This window comes from Lissotriton vulgaris, chromosome 10 (genome assembly GCF_964263255.1).
Source record: "Lissotriton vulgaris chromosome 10, aLisVul1.2, whole genome shotgun sequence".
Taxonomy (NCBI): Eukaryota; Metazoa; Chordata; class Amphibia; order Caudata; family Salamandridae; genus Lissotriton; species Lissotriton vulgaris.
Genome location: NC_141698.1, coordinates 157518415 through 157534399, shown reverse-complemented (window position 1 = coordinate 157534399; position 15985 = coordinate 157518415). Strand labels below are relative to the sequence as shown.

Below are 15985 nucleotides of genomic sequence, written 5' to 3'. Positions count from 1 at the left end.
ATGGTTCAAACAGGTTAACTCCGCTTTGGGCCTATTTCTATGGGCCGGAGGGGCGTCGAGAGTGGCTTTGCGTACCTGCTTTTTGTCCACATGTTGTGGGGGGGCTGGCGACGTCCGATATGTTGTCATATTACCAAGCATCACACCTTGTAGTGCTAAATGATTGGTGGTATGGTGACAGGGGAGACCCGGCTTACGCCCTCGAAAGGTACCTGATGGACCCAGACACGCTACACACTATTCTGTACTCAGCGCCGTTGAGGGAAGGGCTACCAAGAGCGACGCAGGTGGTATTCCAGCTCTGGCGACAAACACTGCACTGTATGGGATGGTGGGGGAAACTGACGAGGGAGACCCCACTCTGGCATAATGGGCAACTCCCGGAGCTAGCGTCGCTGCGGGGCTTTGGAGGCTGGGACTCAATAGGAATCTCCGCACTGGGGCATATCTTGAAGGGCACTACGCTTAAATCATTTCAGGAACTCAGTGAAGAATTCAGTATGCCCCACACGCAGTTCTTTCGATACTTACAGTTGAGACATGCCATCACCCCCACGCTGGAACGCCTAGACACCCTGCCAGAATTCAGCCCGATAGAAGCAAAGGTATTCATGGGGGACCTGGGGGAGAAGAAAATCTCCCGTATATAGCAGACACTAGTCACACATTGTTCTTCTGACTTGCAGCCCCTACGTGATCGCTGGGTGAGAGATGTGGGAGTGGAAGACTGGCGAGAAGCCCTTGAATCCCCAAGGGGGCGGCTATTGCCGTGCTCTTGCGCCTGATACAGTTTAAGTACCTACACCGTGCTTACTATACCAGAGAGAGATTGTGGAGGGCTGGCATGATTGAGTCTCCGATGTGTCTGAGGTGTAGCCGGGAGACGGGTGATCTTCTACATACAGTGTGGGGCTGCAGTGGCCTAGTGAGATTTTGGACGGGAGTATGGAGCTGTGTGTCTGATGTGCTGGGGTGGGACCTCCCTCGTACTCCAAGGCTGGGGCTGCTACATGTTTTGGAGGGAGTAGGAGGCAACATTTACAAAAGACATCTGCTCCTGCTGGGCCTTACAGTGGCAAAGAGAGATATAGCCCAGGCCTGGAAAGACCCCAGGGCCCCCACGGTGGTCAGATGGAAAAGAGGACTAGACTTTTGCATGGGACTGGAAAGACCGGTGTTCGAGGCCAGGGGCTGTCCCAAAAAACATTATAAAATATGGAAAAGATGGGCGGACTACAGGGGCCTATGGCTTGAGCCCCCAGCACGGGCGGGAGGTGAGGAGGAGCGGGTCTGATGGGCACATGGAGGCTAAGAAGTATTCATTACGCTGTATATATATATATATGTTAGACGGCATTGGTGAGACATTGTGGAAAGGGGGGAGGGTCTTGGGGAGTTGGGGAAAGGGGCAAGGGGCTGGGAGGAAATTTTCTAATGAAAATAAATCGCTGCTTCTGATGTACTGTACTTGCTACAGCTTCCCCGGAATGCGGAGTGCTGTGTCTTCTATGCGATTTTCTCAATAAAAAAGTTGTGGAAAAAAATATAGCCGTAACAGCCTCTGTTGTAGTTCGAACACCTTTGCGTAGCCATATGGGTTTCAATAGCTTAACCCGGGATTCTAAGAGCCCCGTACAACCGCACATTAGATGTAGCAGAGATTCTGTTTTAAAGTCGCATATTCTGCATCGTTTTTTATTTTCCAAGGTTTTCCAACTCGGGTTTACCTCTTTTATCGGGAGAGGTACAAGCCTAGCCCACTGGATGTTTTTAAGAGCCTTTCTCCCAATTGCTTGATCAAGATAAAGATGGAGTTTGTATTCCTTGTAGGTTGCTATCACCCCAGATTGGCCTCTTCCTTCTTCATGATTTCTTAAGTCGATTTCTCTTGACAATCAATGGCAATGTTTGTTTATTGCATTTTTGATATTCTGGCTGCAGTTTTGAGTTGCCAAGCCTAACACTCCTACTGCTTTCTGCAGATAAGCTTGCCATGGGTTGGTTGGGCCATCATATATGGGTTTTAGCCTGCTCTTCAAACTCCCGTCCGGCGCATTAAGTACAGAGCAATAATATTTTGCATGCACGCCAAGGCATTCTTTGCTCTGCTGCACCAGGCCAAATTCTAGGCGAATCCCGCTGTTGCGTATGTATTTTGTTAATTTGAAAATACATTTGTACGCCCTGCACTGTCCTTTGTCCATCATTGTGCTCATTTTGCATGGGAAAGCCTGCTGGGCGTATCCCGCAATTGCCCTTATTTTTGGTTGTGTTATTTTTACTTTTTGTGTTGTGTTGTCATGTTGAGGTGTGGTGTTGTGTTATGTTTGTATACTTTTATTGTATGGCTGTTTAGTTGTGCTTGTTGCTGTATTGGTTTGCTTATGTTTTGGGCTGTTGTTATGTGGAGTTCTATTAATATGTTGTGTTGTTGAGTGGATATATATGTTGTTCTGAGGTATTGTGCTGTACTGGGTTGTGATTGTTTTGATATTGTTTGGGTCTGTGTGAATGCTCGAGGTCTGCTTGCGTATTTGATTCCATGAAACTGATTTTACTAAATTGTGCCTATGTCCCTGGGAACATAGAGCAGATCTATTCACTGACAGAGGACCTTGAATAGACCAGCCAGGAAATAGATACAATTCTGTGGGTTTCATATATAAATATATTTTTAGTTGACATAGTTCTGTTGCCAATTGTTGGATATGTACCCCTGAGGAGATTTAAGCAAGACATGCCTAAACTACAATGGCCTAAGATTTCAAAACAAGAAGGGGCATCATAAACTCAGATGAAGATTGACAATGCCCACCCTTTTTATTGAAGAAGAATATATAGTCGATCAGAAGGCACAATGTAATCTTTTCTTAAAAGTTAGAAATGAATGCTTATTTTAAACCAAAGGTGTATCTCAAATTATTGTTTTAAAAAGCAGATTAAATGACTTCTTACCCCTCGTTTCCACAACATTTGGCTTGATTTACAGATTATGACTTCCTTAGTAACTTCCATGTTTACCCTTTTTGATGCAAGGTTAATTATTTTGTACTCACTACTTGCAATATTAATTATGTTTATAGAGCCCTGCAGAGTGTTCAGCTGGGATATGTTGATGTCTTGCATTATTTGATCAAGCAACACCTTTTTGACCCCTGTACACAAGATGAAAGCAAGCGAAATCTCATATTTCTGGCTGTAATATACAATCAACCAAACATTTTGGAGTACATATATGAAAAGGTATGTTGAAATGTATTATTTCTCCTATCACCCTGTTCTGTTTAAACACTTTCACTTTCATAACACTGATCATATGCTTAGGCCCAAACGGACTGCCAGTCCACATGTACCCACCACCGTGCAATGCTAGACAATTTTGTCAGAAGACAGAACCACAGTCAGTGGAGCGTTCAGCCACCATCCAAAGAAACAGAAAGTTACTGACTCCTAATTAATCACTTACTAATAGAGAAGTTTGTTAGTTGCTTGACACGCCAATTGCAGAAGTATTTGGAAAATGTGAGAGCCTATGCTTCTATTTCTGACCAACACATCTACTAAAGGGTGATTGCTACATTCATAATACAGTAACTAGCAGGTGTAGAGTGTTGAGAACAAACAAAGCAGGGTAACCTGTAGGTTTAACACAGAGTAACAGGTAATTTCAGGTCTGGTACCCAATAAATATGCTGTGACTAGAATTTAACAGGGTGACGACAGGATATGAGCCAGATTGACAATCCAATATACTGCTGAGAGCCAGCCACTGACCAGGGCCTGTTAAGCAAAGTGCCTTTTTGTTATAAGATAAACATTTAAGGGCCATCAAGTAAAAGGCTGAGCAGCCATGAGATGAAAGCACATTGACCAGAAGATATGTAGCAGAATGGCAAGTAAATGTGTTTCTGAGGGATACATCTACCGATTCCTCACCTTTTGACTATCCCAATGTGGCAGCATTTCACAGAATCTGTTCTTGCAGCTCTCCCACTTCACAATGCCCATGGCTCCCCACGTAGCACTGCGCGACATCCTTGGAGCCATAAGAAGCCATGCTGACGCCAGTTCCCTATTTCCACACCTTTGACGCATAAAGGTTTTCTGATAGTTTTTCCATAGAATTAGGATTCTTTCAATGTTTTTTTCCTGAATTTTAACGTTGTTGCAGGGAAAAATGTCTTCACCTAGGAAACCTGGGTTCAAGACGTGCAGAGAGTGTGAGGGTCAGATGTCCATCACTGATCCTCATGATGATTGTGTTTGGTGACTGGATCTGATAGAGACTTCTAGCTGCAGATTCCTTACCTTTGAATTTCCCAGGTGTCAGACTAGATCCAGAAACTTTTGCATGAGCAGTACCCCTGCACACCCTCAGATGACTGCATTCGGTTCCGTACTGAGAAATGTGAAATCACGGTCACCTATATAGGCGCCACCTAGGCGCGGACGTCAGTTCTTTTCTTTCCATGCCAGTTAATGCCGATCTGTAGACGAGCTATCCTTCTGTCTTTTTTTTTTATATCGTTTTGTTGAAGATTTTTTCTTGTGTGTCGTGGGAATCTCCTCTATAAAAGTAGGGTTCAAGCCGTGTGGCGCCTGTCGCCACCCCATGTCTGTTACAGACCCGCACCTTGTGTGCTTATGGTGTTTAGAGCGCAACCACAACTTGAGGTTGTGCTCGGACTGCCGGTCATGACACCAAAGGTTTTGAGGGAGCCTCCCTAAAACTGCTTGCGGTTCGGTAGTGGACGCCATCTACTGTGACTCCTAGGAGGTCTTGGTCTCAATGGAGAAAATGAAGGTGGCGGACCGTTCCAGGAGCCCCAAGTCTTCTTCGTTGCACTCAAGGTCCCCGGAATATTCTGGGAAGAATCACAAAAAGAAGTAGAAGCCTAGAATGACTTTGACTTCACTTCGTCTGTCGAGGATTGACAAGACGAGTGGGAAACAGACATTCCATGAATGGTTCTGCAGAGCTGTTGCCAGGTCCACCTCCACACCTCCCCATAAGTATGTACGTTGCGCGGATACCAGTGCCTTGATGGGTTTGCTCTCGTCAGTTCTCTTTGCTCATTTGCACGTTAATCGCTTTTACCTATTTTAACATCATTACTAAAGATTTTAGTTGTTGCGCATTTGCACTGTTTGAATCTGATGTCTTAGACTACTTTTTGGGGGCTCTGCGATAGAAGACTTACACACTTACCTGAGATCGGCTGCCATTTCTGGTTCTCTCCTGGTCGACAGCTAGAGATGCCATTTTGCTCAGTGTGCTCTCTAGTTGTCAGAGGGGATTCCCCATAAGTATGTGCGGTGCGTGGATGCGCGCAGCGAACGAGCATAAGGCAAGCCTGTCTGCGCCCGTCAGCATCCTGGATTCGGCCAGCACCAGCCACGCTGCCCGATCCTGCTCCCACCTTGAGAATCCTCAGACATACAGTTGCAACCAACTGGTTATGCTTCGCCTTTGCATTTCAGAGAGGTGTAAAAGGTGCACGGCCTCGGACCACCTCTCTGCAGTGCAGCTCTGTGGTGCTTACTGGAGATACCTGGTGGGCTAGTTGGACCCAAGGGACACTCAGGATTTAAGGGGACTTAATCCCTCAACTTAAAACGAGCCATTTGGCGCGTTTTCACACAGTGGTAAAGGCAGGGGGCGGGGCCTGATGTGACAAGTGTGCAAACACGCTCTGTGGCGCGTTTTAAGTTGGGGGGTTGAGTCCCCATGTATCCTGAGGGTCCCTTGGGTCCGACTAGCCCACCAGGTAGCACCGGTAAGTGCCACAGAGCTGCGTTGCAGAGAGGGATAAAAAGGGGTGTGGCTTTGCACCAACTCTCTTCAACGCAGCTCTGGGGCGCTTACTGGAGGTACCTGGTGGGCTAGTTGGTCCCCAGGGACCCTCAGAATTCAAGGGGAATAAATCCCCCAACTTAAAACCCACCAGGGGGCGCATTTGCACAGTGGTGAAGGGAGGGGGCGGGCTTAATGTGACATGTGTGTACTTATCCAATCACTCCGCCAAAACCCAAGCACTTACACATTCACCATGCACTCTCCTTGCAGGACTCTAATCATCCAGTCACTACCCATGCACTCATGCAAAGACCCATGTACTAACACATGCACTGCTACAATCCCTTGAGCACTATGGAAGCAGTCCAGCCATCTCCTTGTCACTACTACCCATGCACTCCTCCAATCACCCAGCCAGTTCCATGTCCTTATCTAATCACTCTGCCAAAACCCAAGCACTTATAAATTATCCAGTATTATGGGTGTCTTTCATAGATTCACATGCCTGAATCATTCCCCGTCGTCGGGATTGGAGTCCCCGGTACATACAAAGTAATGTACTATAGACATATATATAGAAAAGTAGGCCTAGAGGCCTCAGCTTAGTAACATATCCATGTCCTTTTGTAAAATGGACCAAACTATAGAGAAGAGCCAATCAGCTGCCACCTCCCTCTAGAACCTTCCTGTCAGGAGCCTCAGTCTCTCAGATTTTGTACCGCACGTTGTGCTAAGGGAGTCTCCTCTGAGCTCTGCTCAGATTCTGTGTTTTCATTAAATAACTTCATCAAGGATTCTTTTCTACTATGGATTATCTTCAAATATATTCTTTAAAGAAGGTCTGGTAAGGAGAAGAAACTATACCGCAGGCCAAAGACTGCAAGGTATGTCGCACTTTCTCAAGTAAGTTTTTGAGAGATCGTGAAGGGCGACTTTTAATATGGTGTCAAACACTAAGACCAGAAAGGAGGTTTTTTATTTTCTCCAGTGACAGTGATGAGGCGTTGACCTCAACATCTATGAGATCTCAAAAGAGAAGAAAATCTCCTCAGACTCATTCCTCAGGGGAACGTCCTGAGAAGGCCCTCAAAAAGACCACTCATGGGTCTTCTGGGCGCAGTTCTTCAAAATCTCCTCACTCTGTGGAAAAGGAGACAAAGGACTTGCTTTTGGAGAAAAATCATGTAAAAAAGACGACTTCTAAGCCGTCAAAATCACCTCCTCTGGTCATAGGACCCTTCAGGAAGGCGTCTTCTATACTGCCTGAGGTAAAGCCTAAGAAGCCAACATCGTCAACAGGATTGTCGACGAAGACACCATCATCATTGCCTATTACAGCCTCTTCATCTACGATGGCCTCGTCTACGATGGCCTCGTCTACGATGGCTCGCCTATGACGGCTCGTCTACGACGGCTCGACGGCGGGCTCATTTAGGACGGCATGTTTACGGCGTCGACAATGGCCTCATCTACGATGGCTCGTCTACGATGGCTCGTCTACAATGGCTCGTCTACGACAGCTCGTCTATGACGGCTCTGTCTACGACGGCCTCGTCTACGACGGCCTCATCTACGATGGCCTTGTCTATGATGGCCTCGTCTACGATGGCTCGATGGCTCGTCTACGACTGCGTCGTCGACGACAGCCTTGTCTATGACTGCTCGTCTACGGCGGCCTTCTACGGCATCGAAGACGAGCCCTCTTAGATGAGGCCATCGTAGACAAGGCCATCGAGGCCATCGTAGACGAGGCCATCGTAGACGAGGCCATCTCAGAAGGGAAAAGGATTTTATTCCCGCTTCTTTTTAATCCAGAAAAAAGACAAGAAGTGGAGACCAATCTTGGACCTCAGGGCCCTCAACTTGTGATTCACAGGAATCACAAAAAGGTACTTGCGATTTGCAGTAGCGGGCAGACACTTGCAGTTTTGCGTTCTGCCCTTCGGGCTCAAGTCTGCACCGCGCATATTCACGAAATGTCGTACCCCGGTGGCGGCTTATCTCAGACAGTGCCATCACCAAGTCTTTCGTATCGAAATGACTGGCTGGTCAAGGCTCCATCCCTAGAAGACGTGTCCAGATGTTCCAACGCTTGTTTAAAGCTTTTCGATTGCTTAGGGCTCACACTCAATCAGGAAAAATCGGTCTTACAACCTTCTCAGTGCATCAGTTTCCTAGGTGCAACCCTGGACACACGGTCAGCAAAAGCTTTCCCATCCAGAGAGAGGATGAACAAGCTCCTTGCACTAGCTGCTATAGTAGCCTTGAAGAAAGTCTTGACAGTCCACCTCTTCAAATACCTCCTGGGGATGATGTCATCGTGTATCCTCCTGATTCCTCACTGTCGACTACGAATGAGACCTCTACAGGAGGCACTCTTGAAGCAGTGGGTCCAATGCAGAGGGTCATTCGCCGACCACATAAAAGTGAATCCTCAGATGGTCGGAGCCCTGCAATGGTGGATGTCATCTCAAAACCTGTTTCAAGGCTTGTCATTCCTGCTTCCGGCTGCTCCTCATGTTGTCACAACAGGCGCCTCCTTGGAAGGCTGGGGAGCTTTTCTGCAAGAGCTAAAGATAAGCGGGAAGTGGTCTCCTATGGAGAAGAAACTACATATCAATCTGCTCGAACTGAGGGCGGTCTTCCTGGCCCTTCAAGTTTTCCTGCCAAGAATCAAACATTCCCTGGTGCTCGCCCGGACAGACAACACCACGACTATGCACTGCCTCAACAAACAGGGAGAGACACGCTCGCTGACAATCTCTCGTGAGTCGCAAAAATAAATAAATAAATAAATCTGGAATTGGCTCATACTCCATAATGTAACCCTAAGGGTGGAATATGTCCCAGGCGCGTACAATGTGCTCGCCGACCCGTTGAGCAGGCAGAAAACTTCGTCACATTAGTGGGAGCTAGATCAACAAATTATCAACCAGATCTTCTCCAGGTGGGTCACGCCGCAAATCTTTCTGTTTGCGATGAGAATGAAAGCCAAATGCCCACACTTCGCAAGTTGGCATCCTCAGTCAGGGTCTCTGGGGAATGCATTTTCCATTGCATGGCGCAACGTGTTTCGTACGCCTTTTCCGCCATTCCCGATGCTTCCCAGAGTCCTCAGGAAAATTTAGGTGGAGCCTTGTAATTTTAATAGCCCCAACTTGGCCGAGGCAACATTGGTTCACAGAGCTCCACCGTCTATCCCTGGAGCCGCTGATCCACCAGCGGCAGTATCCATCTCTGCTCACAATGAACAACAATCAAGTTCAACATCCGGATCTGAAGTCTCTCAGGTTAGCTGCCGGGCTCCTGAGTTCCGAGAGTTCCACAATCTGACTATTCCACAATACTGTAAAGACATTCTTGCCAGAGCAAGGGCGGATAGCACGACCAAAACGTATTCCCTGAAATGGAAGCGCTTTTGTGTTTGGTGTGCAGATCAAGGCATTCGGCCTTTCTCCTCACCGGAGCAAATCTTACCTTATCTATTACATCTGGCACAGTCGGGCCTAGCCCACTCCTCCATTAAAGTACACTTAGCAGCAATATCTCGTTATAAAAGAACTTCGACAAGTCCATCTCTCTGGTCAAGCAGGTTGATTAAGAAATTTCTAAAAGGATTATAAAAAAAAAAAAAAAAAAACACAGATCTTTCCCGCCAGTAAGGATGTTGCCACCTACCTGGCATCTCAATGTGTTTCTTAACCAGCTCATGAAACATCCGTTCGAACCAGTACACAGAGCTGACCTAAAGTATGTCTCGTGGAAAACAGCACTCCTCCTGGCGCTCACATCTGCAAGGATGGTCAGTGAGCTACAGCCGTTTTCAATCCAGGATCCTTTTCTAGAGTTTTTAAAACGACAGAGTAATCCTGAGAACCAATCCTAGGTTTACCCCAAAAGTCCCGTCGGACTTCCACCTAAATGAACCTGTGGTCCTGCATTCCTTCTTTCCAACCCCAAGCACGGCAGCTGAGAGATCGCTGCATTCTTTGGATCTCAAACGATGCTTGAAGTTATACATCGACAAAACGAAAACATTCAGGAAATCTAACCAGCTATTCGTAGCTTACAGCAGACCTAGGAAAGGTCTACCACTTACCAAGCAGAGCATCTCCAGATGGATTTCTGCAGCCATTGCTTTCTGTCATGACCAAGCTGGACAGCCATTGCATTCCAAAGTGAGAGCGCCCTCCACGAGAGCTATGTCCACTTCTATGGCTCTCTTTGCAGGGGTGCCAGTCATTGACATTTGCAGGGCGGCAACATGGAAGTCGCCGCATACCTTCACTAGGCACTACTGCCTGGATACGGAGCTGATGAATGATGCAGCAGTGGGACAAACAGTGTTAAGCCATCTATTTCAGTAAGGTGAGCCTACCTCCGTCCCTCCATCCTACTCTGGTATGCACATTTCTTTACTAATACTTATTGTGGATGTCTAATGATGGTTCATGCTTGCATGATGTGTATTATCTAATGACTTGTATATGCTGTTCCATCAGAAATGTGCACTCTGCATTGCTTGCTACTCTGATTCAGGCATGTGAATCTATGAAAGACACCCATAATACTGGATAAGAAATGCGTTACTTACCTGTAACTGTAGTTATCCAGTATTGGTGTCTTTCATAGATTCACATGCAACCCTCCCGCCTTCCCTGGAAGGACTCACCTAATTCTCGAAGTATCACGCCTACTTAGCTTAGTGCGTACGAAAATCTGAGGGACTGAGGCTCCTGACAGGAAGGTTCTAGAGGGAGGTGGCAGTTGATTGGCTCTTCTCTATAGTTTGGTCCTTTTTACAAAAGGATATGGATATGTTACTAAGGTGAAGCCTCTAGGCCTACTTTTCTATATATATGTCTATAGGACATTACTTTGTATGTACCTGGGACTCCCATCCCGACGACGGGGAATGATTCAGGCATGAAAGACACCAATACTGGATAACTCCAGTTACAGTTAAGTAACGCATTTCTTCGCCATGCACTCTCCTTGCAGTACTCTAATCATCCAGTCAGTACCCATGTACTTATGCAATGGCCCAGGCACTAACACATGTACTGCTACAATCTCCTGAGCACTACGGATGCAGTCCAGCCATCGCCTTGTCACTACCCATGCACTCCTCCAATCACCTAGCCGGTTCCATGTCCTTATCTGATCACTGCGCCAAAGAACAAGCACTTATAAATTCATCATGCCCTCACTTGGCAGTACTGTAATCTTCCAGTTACTACCAGTGTACTCATGCAATGAACCAGGCACTAGCACATGCATTCTACAATCTTCTGAGCACTACTGATGCAGTCCAGCCATCTTCTTGTCACTACCCAGGCACTCCTCCAATCACCCAGTCAGTTCCCTGTCCTTATCTAATCACGGCACCAAAACACAAGCACTTATAAATTCACCATGCACTCACCTTGCAGTACTTTAATCATCCAGTCACTACCCATGTACTCATGCAATGACCCAGGCACTAACACATGCACTGCTTCAATCCCCTGAGGACTACTGATGAAGTCCAACCATCTGCTTGTCACTACCCATGCACTCCTCCAATCACCCATCCAGTTCCATGTCCTTATCTAATCACTGCGCCAAAACACAAGCACTTATAAATTCACCATGCACTCTCCTTGCAGTACTCTAATCATCCAGTCAGTACCCATGTACTCATGCAATGACCCAGGCATGGGAAGTGCTCAGGGGATTGTAGCAGTGCATGCGTTAGTGACTGGGTCATTGCATGACTACATGGGTAGGTACTGAATGATTAGAGTACTACAAGGAGAGTGCATGGTAAATTTATAAATGATTGGGTTTTGGTGGAGTGATTGGAAAAGGACATGGTGCTGGCAGAGTGATTGGTGAGTGCTCAGGGAGTGACCGGGGGATTGCTAGACTGCATGGGTAGTGCTCTGGAGATTTTAGCACGGCATGAGATAGATCCTTGGCCATTGGATGAGTACATGCGTAGTGACTGGATGATTAGAGTGGTGCAAGGAGACTGTATGGTGAATTTATAAGTGCTGGGGTTTTGGCAGAGCGATTAGATAAGTATTTGGTGTTGGCAGAGTGATTGGAAGAGTGCAGAGGGAGTGACAGAGGGATTGCTGAACTGTATGAGTAGTACTCTGGGGATTGTAGCAGTGAATGTGTCAGTGCCTGGGCCATTGCATCAGTACATGGGTAGTGACTGGATGATTACAGTACTGTAAGGAGAGTACATGGGGAATTTATAAGTGTTTGGGTTTTGGCGAATTAATTGGATAAGTACATTGTGCTGACTGGGTGATTGGAGGAGTGCATAGGTAGTGACAGGCAGATACCTGGACTGCATAGTTAGTCCTTATAGGACTGTAACACTACATCTGTTAGTGCCTGGGTCATTGCATAAATACATGGTTAGTGACTGGATGATTAGACTGATGCAAAGATACTAAATGGTGAATTTATAAGTGGCACAGTGATTGGATAAGTATACAGTGCTGACAGGGTGATTAGAAGAGTGCTCACGGAGTGACAAGGGGACTACTGGAGTGCATAGGTACTGCTCTGGGGATTGTAGCAGTGAATGTATTAGTGCCTAGGCCATTGCATGAAGAATGCACAGGTAGTGGCAGGGGGATTGCTGGACTGCATGGGTAGTGCTCTTGGGGTTGTAGCACTGTATGAGTTAGTGCCTGGGCCATTGCACAAGTACATGGGTAGTAACTGGATGATTAGAGTGCTGCAAGGAGAGTGAGTGGTGAATTTGTAAGTACACATGTACTCATCCAATGTCCCAGGCACTAATACATTCACTGCTACAATTGCCAGAGCAGTACCTATGCACTTGAGCATTCTCCTGTCACTCTGTTAGCACTCTTCCAATCACCTTATCAGCACTGTGTACTTATCCAATCACTGCTCCAATATCCCAGCACTTATAAATTCACCATGTACTCTCTTTGCAGTACTCTAATCATCCAGTCACTAAACATGTACTTATGGAATGACCCAGGCACTAAAAGATATAGTGCAGGTAAGAAAAGACCTAACAGTGGAACCTTCTTGAGAACAGCACCTAACGAAAAGTAGCACCAAATAGTGATTGATACCCCTACTAATTTCATGGGGGTTTGTGTGCACACTGAATAGCACCCACTGTAACAGTGCTTGTTCCCTAAGGAACTAAGTCAATTAATCATAACAGCACAGGTGCACCACAACATTTTAACATTTAATATACAGTTCCAGTAAGTCACGGTGAATGAAGGCCTCGTCTACGATGCTGATGACGTCACATATTACATCATTCATGACATGGTCAGTGACATCTCTGATGACATCACTGTTGACATCACTGATGACATCATCCATGTGCTAATCTGATGCACCTCCTCATACCCTAATATAACCTTTGATACACCCAATCTAAAATACAGACTACCATTTTTAAAACCATAGACACAACAATACCAGTTAGTACATACCCAACTCACTAATTCCTAGGTCTACACACACATCCACTCCTTCACCCATACAGTCACTCATACATGCAGTCAACCATCAATCCGGCATTATCATTTGCACTCACATATCTATACAGACACTCACACACCGCCACTCATCCATAGAGTTACTCACACACCTAGTCAGTCATGCAAACAATCAATCACACTCCCATTTACTCACCTATACAGTTATACACACACCACCTCACTTATTCAAACATATACTAACACATACTTATACTTGTATACAACAACTAATACAAAGCACACACTGATCCATATAGCCACTTTCACAATCACTCACTCTCACATATAGTCATTTATACACTCCAACACTCACATATACTGCCTTTCACATATGTAGTTACTCACACATGTACCACTGAGGTATCCATTCACTCACCAACACACCCATACACACACTCACCCACCCATACAGCCCTTCACCGATGCACTCTTGAACCCATACACCCGGTGAATCATCCACTCACACATCTATGCAGAGTCACACCCCCACTCACCCACACAGACACTCAGGCACCCACACAGATACTCAGGCAACCAATCAATAACCCATAAAGATCCTCATTTGCTACTCACCAACCCAAGCAACCGCTTACACACCAACTGACAAACTAAACTGTGTGAATGTCTGTATCAGTCACTAACCCATGCATTCAGTAAGACACATTTAATCACTCACTCATACAGTATTTTAATTGAGAGGGAGGTCGGGAATAAAGAACCCCCAGCGGCAACGCCAATTGTGATGGAGGTTGGGAATATTGAACTCCCGGCTACAAATCATGAAGTGTACATCTCAAAATGGCCTATGCTGATAAAAAGGAGGGGTGTATATAAGAGTCATACTTCATTAAGACAGGGGAGACCTGTTAGTAGAGTCATACAAAGTAAGAGTAAAGGTAGAGTAGTGAGAAAAAGGTCCGAGGTGGAGGAATCATTAGATCTAATGGAACAAGAGTCAAAACGTAAACCTCCAAATAATAAGAGAGTGAGAGCAAGCAATACAAGAAGGGGAAACACAGAGAAGCCAGCAATGAATCGAGTAATAAATGATAATGGCAATAAGAAACAAAATAATAAGGGGATGCAATTTAATGAGAAAGCCTATGAGGATAAAACTAAAATACAACATCCACAAAGGGGATTAAAAACAAATAGTATGAAGACTAAAGGAAACCAATGGCTATACTTTGAGCAAGTAAAAATGGGAAGGGAAAAAAGCGAAGAAGCGCTCGTACCTAAACAGAGAACTTCTTCTTAATGCTTTCGCCCATTGCCCTAACTTGAAAGGAATCTGCACAAAAGATCTCCGACAGGTGGGTTTTCAAACAAACCTTGATGGAAAAGAGCTTACTAAGGTACTAGTTTATTCTGAGCTGGTACAAATAGCCATTGAACGAGCTGGTAGTAAGATATTAAAAGCAGGAATTTGGTTAGTACCTAATGAAGAAGTAGGGACTGAAGAAAGTGCCCAGCAAGGAAAGGAGTTCTTAAAGTACCATGCAGGACTTGGTAAAAGGCAAGTAAGATTTATAGAAAGAGGCTTAGGGCAAGGCCCGGGAAACTTTAATATTATAATAAATAATTCTGTTTCGGATGACTCTTGGAAGAATTGGAGTCTTAATACTAGCCTCCCAGGTCCTTCACAGCGGTACCTAGAGGAATCCAATAGGTTTGGGCCCCTTAGTGATGTGGAATAGGTAAAGGGGCAGCCACACGGCTTGAAAATGGTCTCCTGGAATATAAATGGGCTAGGTAACCAAATAAAACGTGAACGGCTAAAAGATCTAGCAAAAAATAATGCGATCATCTGTATCCAGCAGACCTGGCTATGTGGCGAGCCCCCTGTAGTGGATGGCTTCTGTCAAGCCTATCGACCGGCAGTAAAATCTAGATCAGGTCGCCCGGCAGGGGGTTTATTGACCTTACTATCTACAAACTTGGTGAAAAACTTCTCCCGGCTCACTGTAACATGTAAATGGCTGCTCTGTTGTAGAATAACATTAATTACAGCCAGTAACAAGAAAGAAAATGTGTTGATTGTAAATGTATATATGCAATGGGGGGCAAGGAGGAGTATCGAGTCGAAATGGGGCACTTTAAAAATTGTTTGGATTTATTGTGTGAAAAGTACGTTTCAGATTTGTTTTTGTTAGTAGGAGATTTTAACCATAAACTTAATCCTATGCAGCAGGATCTCATGTATCAGGATTTTTTAGAATCTTATGATATAATTCAAGCAAAGTTCCCAGAAAGTCTGTGTACAATGAATGACGTAAGCTTGGGGAATTACCTAGCGAATAAATGTCTCTTTTGTTTGAACGATAGGTACCCACAAGATCGTCCGGCAAAAAAACCCTTTAAACAAGGTACACAAAATTGCCCCATAGATTATGTCTTTATCCCAGCATGGAACTTTGATATAATAAAGGGCTTTATGGTTAACCATATAGAAGAAAGTGACCACAATATTCTAGAAGTGGAACTGGCATTTTCCCATCAATTCATTGCTGAAAAAGTAATTATACCAAAGACGCATCACAACACGGTTAACCGAAGAAAATATAGAGAAATTAACCAGGCTCCAACATAAAATCGTTCTAGGATGCACAGTTGGTCTAGATCTGGCCTGGTACATTGAAAAATTAAACCAAGTGGTACA

The 15985-nt window shown here is 45.4% G+C and overlaps 1 protein-coding gene across 1 annotated transcript in view; it reads left to right on the top strand.

The window, feature by feature from the left end:
• LOC147684877 (uncharacterized) overlaps positions 1–15985 on the top strand; it is a 308164-nt gene that overhangs the window by 203881 nt on the left and 88298 nt on the right. Inside the window, exon 3 of the mRNA XM_086940749.1 lies at positions 3084–3243. Coding sequence (XP_086796875.1) covers positions 3084–3243 — 160 coding nt within the window. The remainder of the gene's footprint in view (positions 1–3083; positions 3244–15985) is intronic.